Below are 27,532 nucleotides of genomic sequence, written 5' to 3' on the forward strand. Positions count from 1 at the left end.
TTCTCTACGATGGCTGATGGCAGGTGAGCGGCCTTCATCTCCCAAAGGCTGTTTCCAACCCTGACCAGGCCCAGTGACTAGGCTGCTGCCCACTCACGACTCGGTGCCTGACACCGACTCTGTTCCTCTCTACTGGTTTCAGCAAAGGAAGCAGGGCCAACTATAGGATTATGAGTACAAGTATAAGATAGAAATCCAAAGGTGACAATCTTAGTTTAATCGGAAAGATAATCAAATCAACTTCCTTCTTCCTCAGGGTATAAGCAGCAACACCTACTTTTAAGAGTCTCTTAGAATGCTGTGTCCTGAAGGATGCCAGTGTTTCCCTAACTACAAGAAGGCTTGGCAAACAACAGTGGGCACCACCATCTCCTCCCATGTTCACAGCCCTTGTCTGTAGCAAGCAGCTTTCAGCATCCACACTGTGAGCTTGCCTTTGCCCCACCCTGAGGTGTGAACGTGTGTGCTATTCAGTGTGACTCCTTTCAGAACCCAATGCTCTACCCTGCGTGAAGTCCTCCCAGCAGGGTTGAGAGGGGGTGCAGGAGAGAACCTGGGGAAGAAGCAGCAGCTACACAGCTCTACACTGCAAAAATCTAGGCCAAAGGGTCACAGTCTTCCTAATGCGGCGACCCTTTAATACAGTGCCTCATGTTGTGGTGACCCCAACCATAAGTTTCATTGCTATTTCATTTTTAAGTGTAATTTTGCTACCGTTATCAATCATAATGTAAATATGGGCTAGGCAGCAAATATGCAGTCCCTGAGAAAGGGTCTGATCTAGGCAATTCCTTCATGCGTGCATTAGTGTCTAGCAGGAGAGAGCTTTGTCTCAAGATCAAGACAAGTGTATTTCTGAAAGTGACAAAGTGCTTGTGCCCAGCCAGTGTTAACACTGCTACAAGCCCAGTCCTGATGTGGGCAGCTTGGTTCCTTACCTTTTCCTGCTGACAGCAGCTGAGACCTAGGACCTGAAGGCAATGTACGAAGAGAAGCATGGACGGCCGCATGGGTCTTCACGGCTAGCGTGCACACGCTGCCAAGGACTGTGTGCACTTGGAAACAGACTCTGCTCAGTGTGGAAGATGTCTGCCCTGCAGAGACCCCAGACTCTTAAGAACTCTGGTCTCGGGACACCAAAGTCCCACACAGCTTCTATATTCTCAGTCACCTCCACACTCCTCACACAGGACACTGAGGCCCAGTCTTGTGTCTGCAATCTACTGTTCATGGTCAGCAGAACAAGAGCAGACACAGGGCAAAGTGGGAACCTGGACAGGTAAAATAAAAGCAGCCAGTGGAAAGAAAGGTGGGGACCGGTTGAAAATAAAGTGTTTACTGTCTCTTCGTGTACTTCCCACTGTCAGAGCACACAGTGCATTTAATAAGCCGGAGCAGGACAGTGGCAGCGGCCCAGATGGCATTTCTGAGGCCTCAAATTACTACAGTCTCATTCAAATAAAATAAAAAATGTAGTAAAAGTAAGTCTTGGGTATTTTAGTCCAGTATTATAAAATATGCTTGTTACCTAAGGGGTGGGAAATCCCATAGCCTAAGACAAAAAAAATTAGGGAATTTTCTACTCTAACACAGGAACTCTACAGGCAAAAGTTTCATGTAAGCCTCTTACCTTCTGAACGCCACCTTAACACATCCATGCAAGCTGACTTAGAAAAGGCTGCCGCAGCATGGTGGCTCTCTGCAGTCTGCACAGGACAGTGGCCAGGCAGCACTCGCAGTCTCTCCTAAAACCGAGCAGGCCAGGGCCTCAGATAACTGTGGCCCGCAAAACCCCTCTGAACACAAACAGGACCGTGGGGAAGCAGTAACCGCGCGACAATCATTCAGGTAAAATATCCATGTTAAAGAACGACTCCTCTGTTCAGCCTCCAATTTTTACTTTTAAAGGTACGTGAAGCCTCGTCTCCATGCCACAGTATTCCCCTTACACAGGTGAGTCAATTATGCCTGCTATACCTACCAGACCTGGAACGGCTTCATTGCATAGGAAGATTTTTACTGTGTTTACATTTTCCCCTTAATTTTTAAAAAAGCATAGTAAAGAGTCTGAGGACAAATTATTCAACTGTTTATCATACATAAGACCGCATGACTATAATACAAAGGGGGGTCTTTTTTCATTTAACGTTACAATATACACAGCAAGTCCGGACTAGATCTTACAATCTGAACACAGGTATTTAACCTTTTCCATGCTGTTTATGTTTACAATGCACAGAAGTCCTGTAACCAAACTGTGTAGTAAAGCACACAAAACTGGACTGTAACATAACACAGTATGCAGAAGCACTGGATTGTGTGGTTTCCGTTATGTAAGGATCGGCTTAAAAACTGCTTTCTTTTTTGGTGCTTGCTAAAATGTGGCAACCAGCACAGGGGAGAAAAAAGACCTGAGCCACCTGGTGTGGTGTTGGGGTTTTTAAGCAGCAGGTGCCGCCACCGCATCCCTTCTGACCAAGCTGCACTCAAGGTGACGCCTTTATTCACGTAAACTCTCCTCGACTACCAAGTTCAAAACAATCCACAGGCTTGACATTTAATTACAAAATAAATATGGATTTCCTGATTAACAACCAAAGTATTTGTGTTTATAAAAACAGGCTCTCCAAGTTTCCACTCACATTCACAGAGTTTCAGGCCTTTCTTCTGTCACTGCTTACAGATAAAAAACCTGCTTTTGCTCAGGAAAAAAAAATTGACCTAGTCAGCCACATGGAGTTGACCAATAAAAAGTAACGTGGTGTTCTGCTGAGCTGCTTCCAATAGGGCTGTCGGCAGGCAGAGGTAGGTCACTGCTTCTCTCCCGGGCTTCTCGCGGTCCTGGGCAGGGAAATCACTCTATCTCCACTCTCCCAATCCCACTGCTTAAGAGTTTAACACCCTAAAATTGCTCAATTTAAATGGGAGCACAAATTTAGCCACTGCCAGACTGTGTTACATGAAGGCAGCATAATCTCCAAGGAGGCACCTGCTAAAGCCAGCCCGCTCACTTCAGGTCACGCTCAGGCTCTGCCTGCCTCCTGCCCTACTGTGGACCTGTTGGTTCAATCAAGGCCTCACATTCAAGTTACAAGCAAGTTACTCAGGAGTACAAGCATCAGCTGCTGGCTCCCTTTCCCTTCAGAAGCCTGAATGCATTTAGAATGTGGCAGGTGTTTATTCTGTCCAGTACACAGACTGCTGTAGATGTCTCAGCTATGGACTCGACAACAGTTCCAGTTTTGTTTAAGCAATAGTACAGCCATAATTCCCACTGACATTGAAAATGGTCTAGTCACACCTTGTGTCAAAGTGCAGGACTGCTACATCATCGGTTACAGACATCTATGTGCTATAAAAACAGCTTTGGTACAATAAATTATCAAAAAGAAAATAAATTTTTGTAAAATTCACAGCATAATTGTGAGGCAAAAAAGCAGTCACATAAAATTCTGCATTTTAAAATGTTCAGGATGAACAGAAGACGTCTTTGTGCAGAAGAAATGGTGGCGACACCACGTGCCGGGAAAAAGCCAAAGAAAAGGTAAAAGAGCGGGAAGGACACAGCTGTAGCTATTTCCATCAAGGCAAACCACTACGTCTGTGGCCTTCAACCAATAGGGAGTCAGCTTTATGACACACGCAAAGTGACCTTGCAATACCTTACAATTAGTGGGTCACAAAAGTCTATTTTAAAAGAAAGGCCTCTTGAATTACCCATTCTCTGTGTTTTCAGCATTAAGGACTGTCTGCAAACGCATGTCCGCAAGTGATTGTATCTGAAATGGTAGGCTCTTCTAACTTCGAGTCCAAATCCATAAGGCCAAAGGTTATCCCAAAGACCACCACTCAGACCTCCCCAGGACTGGCCACAACTGACCCGGTGTTTGCTTCTCAGTGCACCTTGCTGAGGAGACCAGTCCCGTTCCGACCTATCTTCCCATGGCCTCTCCAACAGGAGAGCCACAGGATCCCATGGAATTGCTGCTTTGCTCCTCGGTAGGCTCAGATAGGAGAGTCCTGATCCCCGCCACTTAGCATGCTTACTGCGCCTTCCAAACGTCAACACAATCGTTCCTCTCACACAGCTGAAGATGGTGCTGTGTGAGCTGGAGGCCCTCTTCCTTACAGCACTGCATTCCGTGCCCAAATGTGTAGAGGACAGAAAACCCAAATCTCCCGCCCTACCCCAACTCAAAAGAAAACATGGGGAAAAGGAGAAAATGTAAAAATGAAAAAAAGAAAAGAAAAAAAAGAAAAAACCAAAACACCCTTATGGGGCCCTTTATGCAAATTCTGTGCAGTGCCTTTTTATTTTAAAATTAGTTGGCAAACGACCAAGACCAACATCTGAACATGAACTTTTGTTGGATAGAAAGACAAACCCACTGTGACAGGGAGACGGCAGGTTAAAAGGGGACAAAAAGAGGGCACCTCGGAGCTCTCCGTGAAGACAGGTGGACATGGCTCTTAAAAACTTCACTGTCCCTTTGCAATCTTTTCAAGTTAAAAACAAAAGTCAGCTTTGCCCTCTGGTAGCGGTTCAGTGTGTCAATCTCCTTCTGATTCAAGCAGCTTTGCACTTTGTTTTTGGGAAAAAAACACCACTTCTATAAAAACACACAAGAAACAAACTCAAGTTTCAATGTAGTCACGAGCTAGCTACAGGACTCTGTTGCACACACACTCCTGTCATGGGAGACTCTTCTCTATCAGCCCCTTGCCTCATGGTCAGGTGTCCTTCAGTCATGTAATGTGCAGGGCCTGTGTTAGCAGAAAATTGGTATGTCGGATGTCCAGCTATGCCAGTCTCTTGGCGGGGATTGGAGTAGACGGTCAAGTTAACGTCCATAGCTCCATTCTGTCCAAAGTCCAAGGCGTTAGCAGCCACTGGGCGGTTCTGGTAGGCTTGATTGCCTTGATTACCAGTAGAGGAGGAGGATGTGGAGGAAGAAGTCGTTGAGGAAGACAGGGATGTCATGGAGTGGTGACTGTGGCCAACCTCCATGGAATCCTGGGTAGAGGAGCTATTTGTTGGAGAATTGTAGACCCTTGGCCTGGTCCGGTTACCCAAGGCTTGCTGTCCATGGTGGTGGTGATGGTGATGGTGGTGGTGGTGGTGATGGGAACTGTTTCCATGGTGATGATGCAATGCATTCGGCTGAGGGGCTACATGAAAGGTTGTTTCTTGAACAGGATGAGTTTCAACAGTGACTTGTGTAGGAGCTTCAGTGCCTGACCAGCCCAGAGGAGCCGGGAACTGCTGGCGCACCTGGAAGGGAGACATTATCAAAGGGTTACATCAGCACTAAAGCGAGTGAGCTGGCAGATGGGGGTAGCGTGGAAACTTTTAACACACTAGACAGCTCTATACCACAAAAGTCTATGTAAGTTCCAGAGCAAGGAACATTTTACTGTAAAAGTGGTTGTAGAAGGAGCGGCGGGCCTCCCAGCTCCCGGCCACCGGCTAGTTTTACCCGAAATAACAACACACAAATTGTATTCTTTTAAACACTGCTTGGCACATTAGCTCTAGCCTCTTACTGGCTAATTCTCACATCTACACTCATGGCCGGGCTCCTGTTTCACTATCTATGCCGGATCAGCAAGCTTCCTATAAAGAACCCAGCAGCACTCTGGGTAGGTCTGGAGAACTTCTACTTTCCTTGGAGTCCCTCCTCCTCCCAGCTTTCTTTACACAACAAAAGGATGCAGATTCACCCAGATGCTTGACAATCCCTTCCTCCCTCTGAACCCAGCAGAAAGCACCAATGAGATCCCTCACACTAGATCCCGAATCACTTAGCCTAGACTAATGCAAAGACCTCTTTACTAAATAAAATAAATCAACAAAAATCACCCCCTGCTTCCATACTTGTCCTTCTCAACCCACTGAGAGTAGCAAAGTTCTTTCAAAACACAATCGGCTCACTCTGAAAATCATCAGTGATTTCCCACTTCCTATCCCTCCAACCTTCCTTAAGTGCTTGGGTTCTAATCACCTGAGACTTCTTTCCCACCCTTGGCCTGGACATGTGCTTCTGGGCACCAGCTCACCGCTTCCTCCTGTCAAGAATGTTTTCATTTCTAATCTTTGCATGCCAGTTCTGGAGTTCCCAGGTGTTCTGGCTAATGCTGCCCCAACCATCTGCGGCAAAGGCCACGGATTCCACCTTGTGAACTGTACTTTCCAGACTCCTTCGTGCCGGACACAGCTATCAGAACTATGGCTGGAATGAAAGTGGACTTCAGCTGTCACTGATCGCCAGGTGCAGGCAGGTCTGTCTGCTGGACACTGCACCGTGCACAGTTGAGCCCAGGTGTGTGCGATCACACACTGTGAGAGCAGGGCACAAAAGACGCACCAATGCTCTGAAGAGCCACTTCGGTTACTTCACTGCCACAGTCAAGGAAAGGCAACGCTCTATTCTCAATTTACTCAGATAGTGAGTGTTTAGTCTACTTTACTCAATATGCCTCACCGAACATGTGTTTTTCTCAGACGCATGAGCCTTGACTGGCTGAGCAGGGAAGGTCTAGCGCAGCCCTCACTAACACCATGCAGGGAATACCTCTGCAGTCCACCCCCAGACTTCTGTTTTTATGTAAACATTACTTGTCATTTTGTGTTTTGCTGTGTCTATTTGTGTCACTGGAAGCTGTCTCGACCACCAATTTAGCACAAATTATTAAGTATTATTCAATAAAAATTATATGGAAATCCAGCAGGGAAAACAAAACTGGTAGACAATCTCTGAGAAGAAAATGTAGGTTGAACATCCTTAATCAGGCATGAAATGCTTTACAATTAGAGCACTTCAGAATTTCAGATCAGGGACACTCATCTACTTGATACTGTACACCAACACTTTGCACTGGAAGAGCCCTGCTACCCATGGGAGGGCCAATTCCTGATGCACGCCTATAATCTCAGGCAGAGAGAAGAGACTGACATCCTAACAGAGACTGCATCAGGATGCTCTCTGAGAAATCTGAGTGGTCAGCACGAGACTCTTGTGCTGCACCTATTATCAAATGGTTAATTATAAAATCTTTAACCAGGCGGTGGTGGCACACACCTTTAATCCCAGCATTTTGGAGGCAGAGGCAGACGAATCTCTGTGAGTTTCAGGCCAGCCTGGTCTATAGAGTGAGTTCTGGGACAGCCAGGGGCACACAGAGAAAACATGACTTACAAAACCGAAAACAAAAAAAAAACAAATGAACCCCTTAAATTATAAGGTGGGAATCACTGGCACAAGCATTGTGACTGCACAAAAAGCAGTCTGATGATGAGGACGTCTCCATGACAAGTGGGCAGGTCATGTATATAGCACAGATAAAGCTGGACAGAGGACAGAGCAGGGTGGGAGGAGATCTCATCCTGATATTCAGAAGCATACACAATCTTGTAATAGTAACAATTATTATTTGTAGATTTTCTGTTAACAGTTTCAGGCCATAGCAGATGTCACCAATGAAGTCAAACTGCAGACAGACCAGGAACACTAACACATACTTTTCTTATTTTTTTCTTCCCTTCTTTTTGGTTGTGTGCCTATGTGTTGCTGGAGACCACATCTAACCAGGGCATAGTGTACTCCAGGCAAATGCTCTACCATTACACTGTACTATAAGTTGGTAATGACTTTTAACTCTCAATTTACGTTTACTGAGTTGTAAAAATCTTGCAGAAGATAAGCTGACAATCATGACCAAAATTACATACCGCCTCACTGTGATTCAGCAATTTTACTTCCAACTGTTTTCAGGAATTTACAACACAGACAAAATGCACATGAGCTTTTTTTTTCTTTCTTTGTGTAACAGTTCCGGCTGTCCTGAAACTCACTTTGTAGACCAGGCTGGCCTCAAATGCAAAGATCCACCTCCCTCTGCCTCCTGAGTGCTGAGATTAAAGGCAGGCAGCCCCCCAACCCCCAACCCATGCCACCTCCTCACACATAAAGTTGGGGGGTTTTTGGCTGTTTTTTTTCGAGCAGGGTTTCTCTGTGTAACACCCCTGGCTGTCCTGGAACTTGCTTTGTAGACCAGGCTGACCTCAAACTCACAGAGATCTGCCTGCCTCTGCCCCTGAACCCCAAGTGCTGAAATTATAGTTGTACGCCACCACTGCCCAGTGAAGAATTTTTATTATGCCATCATAAATAGTAAAACTGACTGTAAATAAACAAAATGCCCATTAATAAGCCACGAATGAAATGGCTCATAGAATATTCAAATAATGTAATACTGCAAAACAACATAGAAGCTTTACTTTGATATAGGAAAAATATCAAATCTATGCAAAATGTAGAAAAATCTAGATGTAAAACTTTGTGCGGTATGACACTGTTTCTATACAGGCTAGAGTATAGGACATACCTACGGTAGGTGTTTGGTGTGTATAGAATATTGTGTATGCATATAAAATACTATCTGACTAATACATATTATCTGTTAATGTATAATTAAGATTGACTTTTACATGAAGAATCTTTGTAGAGACATACAAGCTACTAACAGCTTGTACTAAACTAGTGGACGTGATAAAGAGGACTGCTCACAACCCTGTGTGCTAGGTTTCTTTTTTACCATGACACTGTATCAACTATTCAAAAACTTAGCCACCAAAATGGCTCAGCAGATAATGGCATTTATCTACAGGCACTTGCCACTCAGCCTACCTGAGAGTCTAATTGTCCAGGACCACAGGTGGACACAGATGACTCCCTGAAGTTGTCTCTTACCTCTATAGCCATGCTATGGTTTCCGTGTGCCCACATACGTACATACATACAAACACACACAGAGTAAATAAACAACTAAAAAAATTAACCCCCAAAGAAAAGAATACGTTGGGCACAGCAAAGCATGTGTATGATTCTAACTCCTGGGAGGCAGGAGGAGGATGACATAATGCGGGCGGCAGCTGGGGCTGCCAAAAGCCACCCAAAATAAACAGGGAGATGAGTAAGCAATGTGAAAACAACCAAACTGTGGCTTGTGTAAGAGAGATGGGACACGGAGCACGTTATCCCGGACTTTCTCTGTGCGTTTACGGTACAGTGTGCATGAAAGACATGGACCAAGGACAGTTAGTCCAGAACCATTCAGGGCGGCTTTTCTGAGCAGGTGGCACTGGAGAACTAAGTGCACAGTGCCATCACGAAACCAGAGCAGGAAGAGTGGCCCAGCTGAGCACACAGACACAAGCAGAGAGGCCTGGAGATTAAGTGTGCCACATTCCACCTGTAAAAGATCTCAGTTTGAGCATTCTGAGGTCAGAGGAGAGGGGCAGAGCGCAGACACACTGCTGTCACAGCGGGCTCTACAAGTTAACTTCCAGGTACAAGGGGTTTACAAAGGCAATATAAAACAGGAGACACACATGGACTGGAGGAGGAGTTTGGGGCCGACAGACACACAGAACAGGGGAAGGGAACAGCAGGTGCACCAGTGAGCTATGGGGAATGCATGCATAGGCAAGGCTGTACAGGTGAAGACCCTGCCCAAAGCAGGGAAGTCAGGGAGAGAGGCCGAAGGCCTCTACACAAAAGTAGAAAAGTTTGAAGCATTTTAGAGAACAGAAGGGAGACGGGACTCTGAGAAGTGTGGAATTACCGAATAGTTGTGTGAACAGGAACAGTGATAACGAAACCATGTGACAGTTTCTCCAGAAGAATCTAGCAGCCTAGTCACAAGAAAGGAAACCATCAACCTAGCAGATTCTACTTACTCCACCAAAACTAACCAACCTGCTTCTCACCACAAAAATCAAAATGTAGGCGACAGTGTGAAGGTGTATTATAAAGTCATGTGCTCTTGTCTGAACAGGAAACACCTCCACAGGCTCATGTTTGAGTATTTGGTCCCCAGCTGGCAGCAAGTGGCAGAGGTCAAAGCTCTTGCTGGAGGATGCTGCCCAGCCTCAAGTCTTACTTCCTGAATGCAGAGGGGCACTGTGATCCCCGTCTTCCCTAGAGGATGGAGGCTGTCCTGTGGGCTGGGGCTGAGACGAGCCCAGCTTCCTTCCCTGCTCTCATCTGTGTTCAGATCTCAGCACTGTCACTGCTGCTACCTGCCTCACACTACGACTCGAATGGCGAGTTTACGAAGATCGCCAAGTTTAAGGAGCAAAACCAAGACTTCAAGGTTAAAAATCCAAGCACAGACTGATTCAGAAACCACGTCTGGGAGCGGAGGTCACAAGAGGCCATGACAGAGACCCAGACCATGCAGCTCAGGTAGAGATCAAACTGCATGAGGCTTGGACGCTGCTGTGGCAAATAACATAATCACACAGTGGAAAGTCTAGACGGACGGTGTGTGTGGCCAATGCGAGTTCTCATTTCTAACAAGAAGGGAGTTACATGGTGTCCATGGTCAAAGCTTTCCTCTTCAGCAGTGAGGGTATTACATGCCTTTAGAAAAGAGGACACAGACAGCCTCAAACATCCTCACACTTGAGTTACCACAGTTAAAGCAAGCAGGGCTGTGCCACGAGCACTGAGAGCTCACCTGAGGACTGTGTGTCTCACAGTCCATGGCCTGGACAGCAGCCGTGAAGTGTCCTCCGCTGTGCCGATGCTGGTGCGTTGGGTCTGACCTGGCTCTCCCGCTGTTGCTCGTTCCCGAGGATCCACCTTCAGCAGAGGACACGACAGAGCTGAGTTTAGAGGAGCCCCGCCCAGGGCCGTGCTCGGAGACTGCATCATCACTCACAGTGAGAGAGAGTGTGTGCTCTGCAGGCACCAGGACCCGTGCACCGACCCCAGCACCATGTAACAACCCAGCTGACTATGTCAGGAGACAGGGAACCTGGCTCACACAGCAGGCCTTTGGTGCAGTGAGACTCCTGTCTTTAGGGCAGAAGGCAGGCACGTGGTGTGATGTCTCCACGTGTGACCTTAGGTGTGCGCATATGCACACTCAGATAAATGCACTGCACAGCGCATATAAAGACACATGAAACATTCAAGCTAAGGTACTAACTTGAACTACATCATGTTACTGAGCTCAGAAGACATCTTCCCACATCAGCCATAATGCAGCTAAGTTCACCTCAGTCATTTGCCTCAGCCACAAAAAAATTCAAGGATATGGAAAAATAACTCCATTTAAAACCCATTTATAATTTTGGCTAATAAGTAGCTTTGCTTCCAACTGTCAGGTAGACAATTACCACATGATAAGGGCTGGATCTGCTACTATCTACACAGGAGGGTGGTGTTTACAGGTGAGCAAACTCAAGAGTCACATACTTGCAAAGAACAGGGTTAAGTAAAATAATCCTTGTCACCCATTACAAAATTTAAAAAAAAAAAATAGTTTATCAATACTCTAAAAGAACCCCACACTAGTAAGCAAACAGAAAGCACGAGCAAGCAAGCCCGCAGTGAGATGGCAGACCTGAGCTGGACGATGTGCTGGAGGTGGTGCCTGAAGACTGAGACTGCTCCATCGCAGGGCTGGTGGACACACTGTTACTTGTGTTTGTGCCTTCATCAGCTGTTTTCTTGAAAAAACTGTGCTGCAGGGCATAATAAGGTTGAATCCGAGTTTTGGGGTCATAATCAAGCATCCTTAAAATGAGGTCTTTGAACTTCAAGTAGTCAGCTACAGTATGACCCGATTCCCCAGCACGCCGTCCGCCAGGTCCTCCTGTCTCTACTCCGAGAATATTATGAAGTTTCCGGGTTCCTGGTGGTTTGTATTCCTGTTAAAGAGAAAACAAAAATTGTCTCCAAAGGTGGTGGGAGATGTGACACCCACACGATTCACTCCAATGTCTGAGGCGCTCATGGGTACAAGGCTTTGTGAGGAAGAACAATCACTGAGACAGTCAGCCACCCCTATTTCTGCATACAACACTTAGACACACATGGCTATGGAAATCCAATACAGTTTTGAGAACACAAAAACGACTAGGAAGGTCAGTGTAGCTCAGTGACCAGCAGATGATGGCTGGCCTAGGCTGGGCTTGCACAACTTCGAAGACCCAGGGCAAGTAGACAATGGCCGGCCTAGAGTCGGGTTTGTACTACTTCACCCAGGAACATGATACTTCTTTTTCATGTTTGTGTAAGAAGCAAACAAGGGAGTGAACACACAGAATGACACAGAAACGCCACAAATACAATCACTGTGAAGTTTTTTGCAGAGAAATATGGACTCTGACCTGTTCTACTCTGTACCTAGGTTTGTTCTGAGACAGGGTCTAGGAATGTAGTCTTGCCTGGCCTACAACTCACCACATAGACCAGGCTGACTTCAAACTCACAGAAATCACAGAAAGACTTGCCTCTGCCTCCCAAGTAGTGGAACTGAGATTAATGGTGTCCAGCACGAAGCCAGGCTGGCTGTGTACCTGAGAACACGCTGCACTGCATCCCTGATGGTGGCTCAGAGTACAGAAGCACTGGCTATGCCAACCTGCTCGGACACAGTGAAAGCACCAGTCTTCTCTTACAGCATGGCTCAGGAGCTGGTTAACAACACAGTGGGGTTTCCTGACAGTTATTTGGTAAAGCGCAGCAGTGTCAGCCTCCAGCTCTCTACAAACATCAAGGTCACAACAACATCACTGGACTTGGAGTGATAGTGTGGGATTCTTCAGATGGTTGTTCAAAGTCAAGCATCAGGACAAATCACAAATGCATGTGCTTGGCAAGTGCTCTCCCCCTAACCACAACCCAGACCCTAGCAGCCCTGGAGTGGAAAGAGGCCAGCATGCCGGGCAATGAGCAAGGACAATTCAGCCACACGTGGACAGACAGAGAAGGTGGAAGAGGTCGGGCTGCTGGTGAATGGCAGCGTGGACAGAGCTCTAGAGACTCCTGCAGCCATGAACAAACAATGCTGGAAGGAACCTCCTCTCATGGTACATAAACCTGAGTCAAAAACCCAACACCCAGATTCAGCTAATGCAGCCCTATCCTATTGGTCTGACCGTGTACAAGATATGTCTGCTTCTCAAAGGAAACGACACTTATATCTCAACTTTCCTCAAATACAGAAAGATTTTAAAAATTATAGAAACAGTGGAGTCCATAATTTAGTGGGGGAAATGGGTTACCAATCAATCCATACTGATAAATGGCTCAGGCAGTAAAATTGGCAGGCAGGCAGCGAATGTAAGTTATACAGTTGAAAATGTAGACAACCATGTATACAGATGGGATTTCAGAAGAGGAAACGTATTCATAAAAAATGAAGACAAATACAAATTTTAAACTGAAACATTATCAGAAGTGAAGAACTTGCTTAACATCTGGGTGCTGTATGCTCATGGACAGAGGCCAGCAGACAACCTCAAGTGTTATTTTCTGTTCTTCCTCTAAGCAGCATCTGTCGTTGGTCTGGAACTCACCAAGCAGATCAGACTGGCTGGCCGGGAAGCCCCTGGGACATCCCTATCTCTGCCTCCCAGCACTGAGACAAAAACGCATACCATCATGTCTGGCCTTTTTGCTTTAGGTGGATTCTGGGGCTCGAACTCTGGTCTTTGTGCTTACAAGGGAAGCATGTCACTGACACCTATTTCTTTAGCTTCTATTGATGTGGGAAGGTCTTTGTATATCTGTTGCTTTCATTGGTTAATTAACAAAGAAACTGCTTGGCCTGATAGGTCAGAACATAGGTGGGTGGAGTAAACGGAACAGAATGCTGGGAAGAAGGGAAGTTAGGCAGACGCCATGCCTCTCCTCTCCAGGGCAGATGCTATGGAGCCAGCCGTCAGTCAAGTCAGACATGCTGAATCTTTCCCAGTAAGCCACCACCTCATGGTGCTACACAGATTATTAGAAATGGGTTAATCAAGATATGAGAGTTAGCCAAGAAGAGGCTAGAGATAATGGGCCAAGCAGTGTTTAAAAGAATACAGTTTATGTGTTGTTGTTTTGGGTGTAAAGCTAACCATGTGGGAGCCGGGTGGGACAAAAAGCAGGCCTGCCCGCAGTTCCTTCTACAAATGGCACCCAACATGAGTTTTAACAACAGATTAGGATTCAGAGTACTGAGGAGCTATGGTTAAGAAAATTAATGGTAACCAAAAACACAGAGCAAAGATATTATCAAAATTCAAAACACAAAAGCAAGGTAGATACTACTGCACTCCCTTACTGCAGGCGGTTCAAGCAGGCCTGTTATCCACTGCAAGACCCTGTGCTAAGCCAAGCAACCCACCCATCAGACCAGAGAAAGCAATCTCAGGATAACACTAAACTGAAAACCATGTGTGTAATTGGAGAAGACAGTGAGACCAAGCAAAGCAAATATCTGATGATATCTAAGCACCACAAGCCCAAGAATCTCAATACACTCTAAGGAGAATAATTAAAAAAAAATATGTAAGTACATAATAATCAAGTACAAAGATCAAGTGTTTTAATCACCCTGAAGGAAAAGGAAACCATATCACAAATGCACAGCACTAAGAACAAACACTGACTTTCTTCACAGACCGTGCAATCGAGAAGAGGCAGACCATATTCCTGAGGTGGGACATGCTAATCTAGAGCTCGGCAGACAGTGAGCTACCACAACTGAAGAACTGCACCCTCTCAGACAATGACCTGAAGGAGTCTTCCTTCCTCCCTAACGTTGCTTTCCACCAGGTATTTATTAGTGCCTAGAAATGCAACTAACACTATTCACAAAAACACAGAAACACACACACACACACAAACACCCTACAGACCACTAAAACAAAGTATAATTTTTATCAAATACACAAGAAAGAATCACCAAGACAGATTACATACTAGGTTATAAAACCCGACTATAAATTTTAAATGAATGAAATCACATTTTAAACCACAGTGCTACTGAACTAGAGATGAGTTAACATGTCTAGAAAATTCTCAAATAATTTGAAATGGCTAACAAGATCACTGTTGAGTTAGAGAAGTCACAAGCTACATCAGGACACACTGGAACACTCTGACGAGATCAGGAAGTTGAACTCAATGTTGTACCAGAGAATGCCAGGGCCAAGTGTGCTTCATTACAGGTTAGGGTAAATGTTCCCAAGTCAATTAACAAATTCAGTCTGGGGGGGATTGGGAATCACATGATCATCTCTGTAGATGCAGAAATGGCTTGTGACAAGGTTTAAAATGGAGTATCAGTGCAATTTCTAGCAGGACCTGACATTCAAATACAAGCTTGTTTTCAGATTTGACATAGAAAGAAAAGACCTAGAATGTGGACTGATTCCTGGAAGGCTTGCACTGCCTGCAGTCAGGAGTCACTAAGGAGACAGTGATCCACACTGCGCAGCTAGTATAGGGACAGGGCACTGGAGAACAGCCCAAATGTGCAAACATAAAAGGTGAATTAGCTTTGTTTTTTTTTTTTTTAAAAAAAAAGGACCAAATTAGCTCAATAGGAAAAGGCAATTGTCAGCAAATGATGCTCAGCACTGCCCCTTTCACATTATTCCATGCTCAAAAATGAATTCAAGATGAACCACAGCAAAGTAAAGGGAAAATCCAAAGGAATTTTAGGAGAAAACACCTACAAAGCAAATTTTTACTAACTCAGGAATTAGAAAATAAAGCTCTACAGATCTGAACAACAGCATCAACTATTACAGGTGTTTCCTAACACAAGTCTCACTGGCATCCAAAAAGAGCATGTTTAGAAAGGAGTAAGCCAGCACTGCATGGGAAAGAGGCTGACAGGCAACAAAGGCCTCACTCCCAGCGTGAGTAAGGCCTCTTCTGAAGAGTAAGAAAAAACTGAAAGAAGCTCTATGGGATATTGCCTGATGATGATAAACACTTGAGACAATGCCACCATAAAAAAAAAGATGTGTGGTGTTCTCACTAGACTTAATCAATTAGTCCTTAATTATGTATAAACAGAAACTTTACTGACAGATAATAAATTATGGTATAGTCAATGAAATTACAGTATAGTCAGTGAAATACCATGAAGCAATAAAATGAATTAAGACCTGAGATGAACAATATAAAATTCCCCCAAAATATTATTTTACTAAGTGTGATACTTAATCTTCATTGTCAACTAGACAGAGCTTAGCAATCACCATGGACATAAACCTCTAGATGCATCTGTCAAAGTTTTCTACATTGTTTTTGTTGAGAAGGAGAAACTTATCCAAGTGTGAGGAGCACCAATCCACAAGACCAGGGTCCCAGAAGGAATAAAAGAGGAGACGAGAGATGGGCAGCAGCATCCACCCCTCTGCTTCCTGACTGCAAGTACAGGTGACACCCGGCTCCCGTTCCTTCTGCCATGCTCTCCCTGCTACCTGAATGGCACCCACAAACTGCAAACAAAACCTCCCTTTCTTCTGTAAGTCACTTTTGTCAGAGCAGCAAGGTTAACATGTTAGGTGGCCATAGCACAGACTGTCATTTTTATGAAGTATACCTATTGATTAATCCCACCTGCAGCAGAAATCAGAAGAACAGGACAGAGTCAGAACACAAGGTGGGACTTTGTGATACTACTCTATATTCTATGTTAGATAGTGAATGCAAACTGAACACTTACAATATGCACATATCATTGCAAATAAATTATGCTTCAATAAAATAGCAAGATTTGTGCATCTGTGTCCACTACAGAAGAGAACTACAGTTAAATGTGCATTTTTGGTGATATGAATGAGAATGTTTCCCATAGGCTCATGGGTCTGCCAACTGGTGGAGATGTCTGTGAAGATTCTGGATATGTGGCCTTGCTAGACAAAGTATGCTATTGGGGTAGGACTTCAAGCTTAAAGTCACATACCATTCCAGTTTGCTCTCTGCTTCCTGACTGTGCTGAAGAAGTGACCTCTCGGCTCAGAGCTTCCAGCTCCAGCCATCATGTCTGCCGCCTATTGCCATGTTGTCCTAGCCATTCTGGAACTTTAAGCCCAAAAGAACAGTTCCTTCTCTAAGCTGCCTTGGTTATGGTGTTTTATCATAGCAATAAAAAAGTAACTAGTAGAGATTCCATTTAAACCTTGGAATATAGGCTTCTGAAATATGAAAGTTGAAAAATTACGCAGTCAATGACAGTGTCTGAATTTTTGCTATCTCCTCCCCCAGAGATGACCAGCTGATTGCAGACGCTGTTGCTTTGCTAAAAGAGAAGTAAGTCAATCACTAAGTTTGACTGGGAAGTCTCATTGAATTTACAGTTAATTAATGGGTATTAAGTGTATGCTAAGATTTGATTCACAAAGAAAGAAGATATACTAATTTATGAAATGCCTCTAATAACCAATACACAATAATAATCATAGCTCAATTTGGAAGAAATGATAGCTGACGAACCAGTTCCTTAATTTAAAATGACAGAGACTGGAAAAACTGAATGGAAAGAATGTTTTATTTAAGGGGGGTAAGTTTAAAATAAAAAGATGTCAGAAGACTGACTGCAGAACAAACATGGCAGCAGATCTACCTGGAGCACTAGTCAGACTGAGGACGTTCTACTCCAGTTCTGTCACAGGAAGATGGGCTGGGAATGGTAAACTATGGGCATGCATGGAAGAGACTCGGTGCCTGTGTCTAGAGACGGCTTTCACAACATGTGCAGGAATGAAGTCGCAGGTATAATTTAGGGAATGGTAAACTATGGACATGCATGGAAGAGACTCGGGGTGCCTGTGTCTAGAGACGGCTTTCACAACATGTACAGGAATGAAGTCGCAGGTATAATTTAGGGAATGGTAAACTATGAACATATATGGAAGAGACTCGGTGCCTGTATTTAGAGACGGCTTTCACAACATATACAGGAATGAAGTCGCAGGTATAATTTAGGAACTGGAGGCTGATGGCCTACAATTAGAGAGCAAGGCAGAATGCAAAAAGCTGCAAACCAGTCATGACAGGAATAAAAACTATATATAAATCTCCAAGTACTGTAAAAATTATTTGGAGCTGGGGATATAGTTCAGTTGGGAGTGCTTACCTAGAACCTCAGCTACACAGCAAGTTCAAAGTCAGCCTAGGTTACATAAGACTTGTCTCAAACCAAAAAAAAAAACAAAAAACAAAAAACAAAAACAAAAACAAAACAACAACATAATAGGGTCAAAGAGCTTGGGTTGTTAGTTAAGAGCTCTTGCTGTTCTTCCAAGGACCAGAGTTTGGCTCCCAGCACCTACACTGGGAAGCTAATTATTCCAAAACCCAACGAGATCAGATGTCACCATAAGGCCTCTGTAAACATACACATATACACATGCAGAAAAACACATATGAATAAAAAAACCTTTAGGAAAAAAAGCAACAACAAAAATCACTAGACATTAAAAGGCTTTACAACCAAGTAAATGTGAATTAAAACACCCTCAGTTCACTAAAGATGACACCTGGTGGCAGCATCACTAAAATACAGGATAAAAGAACTAAAAAAAGTTCTTAAATATTAAAAACCCAGAATTACAACCAAAAGATAACATGTATATAACAACTTTAATTATGTATCTGCACATTCTTTTCATTTGATAAAGCCCAAACTAGACTAGATATAAAATCGAGATGGAAATATGGTATCATTTACTCTAAAAATTAATATAGTTGGGCCTCTGAAACAGGCATCAGATCTACCGTTGTTTAGAAGACGCAAACACCGTGCTATCTCAAGCACTGAGCTGGGAACCTGAACTCAACTGTCGGTTCATATCCCCGAGAAAACAGCACAAACTGCCTAAAAATCATTTTGTTCAGCAGGGCGGTGGTGGCGCACACCTTTAATCCCAGCACTTGGGAAGCAGAGACAGGTGAATCTCCATGAGTTTGAGGTCAGCCTGATCTACAGAGTGAGTTCCAAGACAGGCTCCAAAGCTATAGAGAAATTCTGCCTCAAAACAAAAACAAAAAATCATCTTTTCCACTTAAAAAAATAATTGACTGTACTTCTGACTTGCTGTGTGCAAGCCGTGAACTTCCTGATTCAGTATGGATAGAAGCACACCAGCTTCACCAGCTGTCTCCAAATACAGCAGACAGGAACATGTTCCCATCACAGCCAAAACAATCCTGACCAACAAGCAAACACTGGCCCATGTACACAGTTCAGATCAACAACACTCAACTGATCAAAATACCACCTTTTAATTATTAGTTATAATATTGTTGTCAAGTAAATTCAAGGAGCTATCATATGGCTCCCTGATGAGAAAAAAAGACAGAAAAAAAGGAGGTGGGGAGAGAAAGGAAGTCCCCTCCAAGAACCAGTGTACCCCTATTTTTTACCCGTTTTCCATCTTTGGTCTTCTTTAAGTTCCAAGTGCCATCGGGCAACTTCTCAAAGAACTTTCTTGCTTTTGGTGCTTGGTCAAGAATATGAGCAGGTGGGATGCCCAAAACTTCCACTATTTTATTCATCTGATCTACCTGTATTTAAAAACAAAAACAAAACATGTAATTTCAACTGTATATTCATTCACTTCTGCTTGTCACTTCCTCCCTAGGTCAGCTGCACATAACCCTGCGCAAGGCCCTCTTCTGGACACTGGGTACGCAGTCAAACCACTAGATGTGACCCATTTTTGCCCTCATGGGCTACACACTCAGCAGAAGGGAAAGCAGATAATCAACAACTAAAAACACAAATCTACATAACCCTGCGCAAGGCCCTCTTCTGGACACTGGGTACGCAGTCAAACCACTAGATGTGACCCATTTTTGCCCTCATGGGCTACACACTCAGCAGAAGGGAAAGCAGATAATCAACAACTAAAAACACAAATCTACAGTGAGCCTTGGGACTCAGATGCAATGGAAACACTAACACAGGATGGGGGGAAGTTTTAAGTGTCTATATAGCCAGAAACAAAATTTTACTAGCATATAGGCATTAATTAAATAACTGTTTAAATGAAAACTATGCACTAATACAACTGTGTATCTATCATGAGGCTAAAAATCATGCATAGTGACAGAACACAGAAAAGCAAATAGAAAAAATCCTGTTTGGGAAGAGGCCAACTAGAAATGTAGTCAAGCCATAAGGAAATGATTCTGGGCAGAAACAACTCAGCCCCCACCCTATGGATGCCCAAATCCATGGGTACTCTAATCTGTTGTACAAAAGGAATACATGCATGTAATTTATGTGCATCCTCCTATACTTCAGATCTTGTCTAGATTACTCATAATTACAAATACTAGAAAAAGTCATTACACCGTACTGTTGAGGGAATCCTTACACAAAGAAAGGGTCAGCACTTGTTCCCTACAGGTGACATTCCTGCTATGCTAGACTTGGTTTACCAGTAACAGCTACACTGTGATTCAATTAACCTAAAGACTGTATTTCAAAGTTAAGACATAAATAATCTCAGGTATAATAAAACTCAAATTCAGACATTTGTACTCTTTCATCTCACAGACAATCTCTAGCAATGAAAAGACATGCCTGGAATAGTTTTTGACCAACCACTTCTCTACCCATACAGATATAATCTTTTTTCACAAATATTGCTGGTAGAATTAAAAGATGCAGAACCAGGAGGGAGAAGAGAGATCACAACCTGAGTCTGAGCACAGAGGACAAGAAAGAAGGTGGGGAAAGGGTCAGAGTGGCTGAGTAGGCAGCAGGGGCTCCACTAGGAAGCTGACTTGAGAACACAGTCTGCAGTGCCATCTGGGAACCAGTGCATTAAGACAGGAAGAACAAGTGTAAAGGGCCAGGCAGGGCTGGTGGTTGGTGTTTTCAGTGGACCTCAGAAAGACTGTGGGCTGAGTCGGGGGAGCGGGGTCAAAGGGCAGAAGGGTCACCGAAGAGAGCCGGCACAGAGGGACAGGAGTATATCAAACACAAAGGATTTTGGTTTTGACAATGAGAAAAATGGGAAGCCACTAAACTCCCAACTGATCCTAATACTGTTTAATCCCCAGAAAGTTAGGAATTATAGGCTAAATTATTTAAATTCAAATAAAAAACAAGTATTATCGAAGTTGCTTCCAACTGCTTCATGAGCTGAAGTTAAAACTAAATGTAGAAGCTTTTAGGTAACATGACAAGATCTCAACACACACACACACAAAAAAAAAAAAACCAACAAAAGTTAAGTCATTTGGACTTTCTTTTTTTAATCTATAAATGAAAATTTAGATTATGATCCTAAATGATCAACTTTCTACAAAAAAAAAAAAAAAAAAAAAAAAAAAAAGCTCAGCTGCTCTGCAGGGAGCTCACTGTTCCTCACCTCCAGAATCTCTTAGGAACAGAAAGCCTGCAGACTTGCAGTCTCTGTGGCCCTAAAATCCTAGACTTACTAGTTTATATGAAAAGATTCAGGCTGCATCTACCGACTGAGCTGTGAACTGCCCTCCCAGTGCTGTGCTCCACTCTGAGAGTCTTAACCAGCATTCACACTATCACTCAGGGTGCCCTCATCCTCACCACACACTGAGGCTTTCTGTTACTGTACTTAAACCTGCAAAATGTCTACGAAACACTATGTCTAGTCTAATTTACTATCTCCTTCATTAACATATTAACTATCTTAATAACCAGTTCAGAATTCTAAACCTACCATTATATAACTGACAAAGAGGAGAAATTGTAAGAGTGTAAAATAAGACAAGCTGACCTAAAACCCAAGTGATCAAGCTGTTAAGCAGACACTGTCCTATGAAGACAACTTTCAGAGGGCATTGTCTCTATGGAAACAGAGCAGCACATCAATTCTTCACATACCTCATTGGCACCACTGAACAGAGGCTCTCCAGTATGCATTTCAACCAAGATACATCCAAGGGACCACATGTCAATAGCAAGATCATAAGGCATTCCCAGTAGCACCTCTGGAGACCGATAAAAGCGACTCTGAATATACTGGTATATCTGAAACAAATTTCAAAATAGTATTAATCCTATATGTTGTGTTTATTTGTATTCAACATCAGATTAAAAATACTCACAGCCGGACGGCAGTGGCACATGCCTTTCCCAGCACTTGGGAGGCAGAGGCAGGTGGATCTCTGTGAGTTCGAGGACAATCTGGTCTACAAGAGCTAGTTCCAGGACAGACTCCAAAGCTACAGAAAAACTGTCTTGAAAAACCAAAATCCAAAAACAAACAAACAAAAAACCCAACAACAAAACCCTACTACTCACAGCAACAGGAAAGCTCAACATTACACTATGAATATAATTAAATAACATTTCAAAGGAATAACCAAATAGAAAGTTGGTTAAGAACTCAGACCCTTTCATGGAATGTGGTCCTACTTCAGGAGTCAAGAGAAATAGTAACCAAGTTAATTACCCCTGCTCTGGGGCGTGGCTCAGTGGTAGAGAGCAGTTGCACAGCATGGGTAAGGGTTTGGATTTGATCCCCAGCAAATACTCTAGTCCCAAACGTCTTAGACGTGCAGTATTCACACTGTGAAATGTTTGTCAGCATTCCATCCAGGTCACCAGATTTTCTACCCCAGTCACCGAGCGCCCTTGCCCAGGGGCACCCTTGCCCTCCGGCCACCTTCTGATTGTGAGCAGCACAGCACATTCATGGACGGCATTTCCCAAGTAACCACAGCACAATTTAACCCTTAAACGTTCAGTGGCCTGAAGGGGTAAGGTACCTCAGTTTGTGCAGACAGAGGGGGAAAATCTACTGTAATTTCTCTCACAGTGGGCATGTATTTCCACTCACAGTGTGTTTTACTCCTACAACCAGGAACAACGCTAGGCTTTTCAACAGCATTCGAGGCTGTACATTTTGGTTCTTAATCCAATTTAAAAAATTATTTCCACAACTACATAGCTTTGCTATTATAAAATGATGTGTAGAAATGATAAAAAAATAAGCTGCTAACCAAACTGACTCTATGCCTTCCCTATAAATAACCTGCTCCACTTAAAACTTAGATACAATTGGACAAGATAGGAATTTCACAAGCTTGGAAAGAAAAGAATGGGGATGCCAATATAAAAATAGTAATATCTGGTTGTTAGATTAAAATAATAGTTTCAATACCTTTATGTAAATAACCATGATCTCTTTTGAGAAGCCCTGCAACTTTTGTTTGCATGTAAAAAACACCACTGGCACAGACGTCACATGGCCAGCAACCACAGCAGGAAACCTGCTTTCGTGACCCAGCTAAGTTTACTTCTGTTTTGCTTTTCAATACAGGGCTTTTCTGTGTTGCCCTAGCTGTCCTGGCTTTCTGTCTCTGTCTCTCTACATATTATTTATCTTGATTATATAAGAGAAATAATTTTACTCAAGAACCTAGATCAAGTCAGCCGGGCGGTGGTGGCGCACGCCTTTAATCCCAGCACTCGGGAGGCAGAGGCAGGCGGATCTCTGTGAGTTCGAGACCAGCCTGGTCTACAAGAGCTAGTTCCAGGACAGGCTCCAAAACCACAGAGAAACCCTGTCTCGAAAAACCAAAAAAAAAAAAAAGAACCTAGATCAAGTTAGAATTACCCAAATTTTATACTAAAAACGTTATTTAGAAACTATAAATCACCTAATATTTCTTTTATCTCTTACTCTTTCTTAAAAAATTTTAGCATAAAACACAATTCTTAATATTAACTTAAAAAAATCAGTATTTTTCAAGTACTGCAATCTGGACTGTAGAGAGACATCAGCAGATGTGCTACATATTCAAGATAAGGACCCATCCTCTAATTGCCTCCAAACTATAAATACATTGCTTAAAAAAATGTTTTAAATAGCTATTTGTACTGTTCTACCTAATTCTACTGTTAACTCACAAGTCCTAAAGTGATACTTACCCTCTGCCCCAACTGACAGGAACTGCCAAAATCAACAATTTTGATTGCACTCCGTTTGGGGTTACACAGGAGGATGTTCTCAGGCTTTAGGTCACAGTGAATGATACTAAGTTCTGGAGTCGCAAGGAAAAGCAGTGCTGTGCACATTTGCTGTGCAAACTTTCGTGTTAGGTTCAAAGAGACCCCTCGGAAATTGGTGTTCCTCAACAAATCATAGAGATTATAGGACAGCATTTCAAAAACTAAACAAAGATGGTTTCGAAACATAAAGTGGCGTTTCAAATGCACTGAAAGAGAAAAGAAATTTCACATAAGTTATACATAATGGTGAGGTAAGAGTTAACATCTATTTGTGTTCTCCAACACTTTGCCGTCCAGTGCAGAGTGGAAGGCAAGTTAGTCTGGAGATCAGGCCCCAGCACTAAGAACTCGTTCTTCTGATTGCTAAGAGTATCTACCACTCTTCTGAGTTAGAGAAGCAAGTTCTACTGGTTTGTGACAGTGTCCGTTTCATCCGACAGCCCTCTCCACTGGCTTTGGTCAATGGATAAATGTGTGTTTAATAGCAATTTTCACGAGTAACTGGCAAGCAGTTTTCTGGAAACTGCCTAAGAACAGCAGTCTGTTTTTTGTGTTTTAGGTAAATAAACAGAAGCAGATGTCTGGAAATTGTGCCGAGTAAGATCTTGGGAATTCAAGATCGATGGACTGATTATGTTCAGTAAGCTGAGAAAAGAAAAGTCTGTGTAAGACTCAGGACTTTAGGCAGCTATGAAGCACAGGTCGACCACAGAAAGAAATGGCCAGCAGCCTATGACTGGGGACAGTCCAGACAGCGGCAGCGAGTGCTGCCGGCCTCTACAGGGTCCCTGGTAAAAACCTGTGCTTCAGTGTCACCAGTGAGCACAGCATCTGAAGGAGGCAGCCTCAGCACAAGCAGCCCCAGGTCAGAAAGCATCTGTAAGTCAGCTGCTGCCATCTTAGCCAACAATGGTTAAGATAACTCTTTAGTATCTCAAAAATAGCTGTCTCTACAGATACTGCCAGAAAAATATGACAGGAGTCAAACACCCATTGTGGGAGAAAACACACAATGTATACTAAGCCTTCTTGGCATAGTCCTGGACTGACTGCCTTGAGAAGTAGACATCTATAACTATTTTTAGGTCACTCATGATATAAGTGATCTAGAGTAGGGATAACCCACACAAGACGTATTCTATGTGGTACAAATAGGAGTCTACAGCACTCCTTGACACTGCAAAGTAATAAAAATAGTCTTTACAAAGTTTCCTATCTGTTCTTAGTCACTTCACAATTTCTATGTTTAAAACTAAAAGCAGCTCCTTGACACCTCACAGACATGGCCCTGTGGGGATTTTAATCTCCAGGTTAAGCAGTAGTCACAAAAGGAATGCAAAAGATTTCTTAAGTCAAAATTCCAATGTGAGTGTGAAAGTCTGTTCAAGAAGCTATGCAACCAGAATGATCTGCCAATAAAAGATCTACCCACTTCTAGTTAACCACTCAGTCACTGGGAATCTATGAGACATTAGCAGGAAAACTCAAACACAGATATGTCTGTTCATCTTTCTGATGGGATTCTGAAAGAATGGAGAGTACGTAAGATTTTCTCCAATATATGAAATGAAAATACTTTTTAACAGACCACTGTTACTAAATATTCCAGAAAAAATATTCTATGAAGAGGAGTAAAAGGGAAGGACAGGGAAAGATTCATGGATTTCAATTTAGTAAGAAAGAACAAAACTTTGACGCTTTGTGGCACACGGTGACCATAAAAAAGAAGAATGCACTGCGAGCCTCAAACACAGGAAATAATTTCAAATACTTTCAATAATGAATGCTTATCCTGGCTTGAACATTGTGTAGACAAATATACATTAAAATACACAGCAGAGAAAAGGGTGCACAACTACTTGTGCCAATTAAAGTAAATTATACTATGTGGCAAATGTAGTTTTAAAATTCAAACATGAGGTCATCAGAATAAATTATATCCATTAACTGTCTTTGAATTCAATGGTAGCATCAAAAAGAAATCTTAAGCCTTTAATTGAAGGTACAGGTCAAGTAACACCCCTGTTGCTGCTGTCATCCAGAACAGAATCCTCAGTTCTGTTCTCAGTCACTAAGAGTTCTCCATACTCTTAAACAGGGACCTCAACACCCAAAACACATGGCACAAGAATAAAAAAGAGGACTAAGCGTGTCCTGAGAGCTCTGTAATTCAGGCATCCCTTGATGTCCTCTGGACAGAACCAGGCTACTGGTCACTAAACAGACCTCATGTGAACAGTATTCCAGTAGTGTGAAAAGGTCCTAAGACACACCCGGTACTATCAATGACTGCCCAACAATTTCCAGAGAAGAAACTAAAGTGAGTGGCACAGCCCTTTCTCTGTAACAGGGTAAGGGACCTCTCAGACGGGACGGTCTGACCATCTGAAGCTCACAATATGGTAACTGTGGTAGGACTAATTCACAATGCGTTCCCACGTCTTGTCTGAGTGATGCCCGTCTGAAACCCAGCTGTCTGTGACACTGCGTCTTCAGTGGAGTGCTGCTTATAATGTGAATGCTGCTGCTTCTCCTGTGCGGACGTCTGCGGCCAAACACCAGGAGTGTCCAGTAACTTACACAGCAGCTAAACGCTAAAATGGCCAAGAATCTGAGGTAAATTGGGCCCTTCAACATTTGCCGTAGAAACAATGTGTGGTGTAGGTATATTGTTTTACTTGGAAATAGTTCTAACAGTACAGTGAGGCTAACTTCTGGGGGAATGGAAGTCATTAGTCTAGGTATCCACAGTTTCTTATAAAGGGAGCTGCTGGGATTATTTTACGTGATCCAATAGTTCAGAACTTCAGTGGGATGGGCAGCTGCATGGGACACCATTCCAACTGTGATTCAGCTCACAGCTCCAACATCGTTACCATCACTGAGAAAGAAATAACCCTTGTCATGGAGAACTACTTTGGTGCCTCTGTATTCTGGGAGCAGCACTCTGTCTCCAACTTTGAAGCCTTTTTTGGAATCTCTTCATCCTTTCCTTTCTTATCTGAGCCCACAGCTAACTCTGCTGCTCACACACAATCCTTTCCTTGAGACTGTCTAGAAGCATAACCCACCATAGGTTATAGTCCAGAGGCGCTCCCATCCACCGATTCTGTCAGAGTGGAAGAAACGCTGATTTCTATTAATGTGGATGTGTGAAAGTCTGTGGTCACACGTGTGGCTAAAGAAGAGATCAATCTCCCAGAGCTGTGAATCTGGTGGCATGTTTTTCTTGCGAGTGAACAAAATGATGGTGCTTTATCAGCACTGATATTTTTAAAACAATATGAAAGTGGTAGGCTGTAGAAATGGCTCAGTGGGTAGGGGTGGGTAAGCTCCAGGAGACCCCAGAGACCAAGCATCCACATCAGACAGCGTCAAAACTAACTCTAGCTCAAGGGATCAGATGCCTCTGGCTTCTGCAGGTACCTGCACACATGCACGTATGTACCTGCACACATGCATGTATGCACACACACACATCTTTTCAAAGGATGAAAGCTGTAATTAGAATGTCTTTGGCTTTACTGCTTCTGTTTCCCTCAGGAAGACGGTGTGACAATGAAACACACTGGCTCTGGGCTTCTGCAGAGACAGGTCAGATCCTGGCCACAGCACCAACACCTTGCACACTCACTACTGGAAGGAATTTCCGTAAGTTAAGGCTGAAGTCGTCTTCCTGTGGGGTGGCCAGAGGAGAAGCAGCAGGAGACAGGGTGAGTAT

At 43.5% G+C, this 27,532-nt stretch overlaps 1 protein-coding gene across 2 annotated transcripts in view; it reads right to left on the reverse strand.

The window, feature by feature from the left end:
* Positions 1–2,066: 2,066 nt before the first annotated feature.
* Positions 2,067–27,532, reverse strand: part of Dyrk1a (dual specificity tyrosine phosphorylation regulated kinase 1A) — a 121,708-nt gene continuing 96,242 nt past the window's right edge. For both annotated transcript variants that reach the window (XM_057764568.1, XM_057764569.1), the window contains exons 7-12: positions 23,731–24,017; positions 21,679–21,825; positions 19,227–19,367; positions 11,413–11,719; positions 10,522–10,646; positions 2,067–5,272 (exon numbers count right to left, since the gene is read on the reverse strand). In XM_057764568.1, coding sequence (XP_057620551.1) covers positions 4,652–5,272; positions 10,522–10,646; positions 11,413–11,719; positions 19,227–19,367; positions 21,679–21,825; positions 23,731–24,017 — 1,628 coding nt within the window. In that variant the 3' untranslated portion in view covers positions 2,067–4,651. The remainder of the gene's footprint in view (positions 5,273–10,521; positions 10,647–11,412; positions 11,720–19,226; positions 19,368–21,678; positions 21,826–23,730; positions 24,018–27,532) is intronic.

This window comes from Chionomys nivalis, chromosome 3 (genome assembly GCF_950005125.1).
Source record: "Chionomys nivalis chromosome 3, mChiNiv1.1, whole genome shotgun sequence".
In the NCBI taxonomy this organism is placed as follows: domain Eukaryota; kingdom Metazoa; phylum Chordata; class Mammalia; order Rodentia; family Cricetidae; genus Chionomys; species Chionomys nivalis.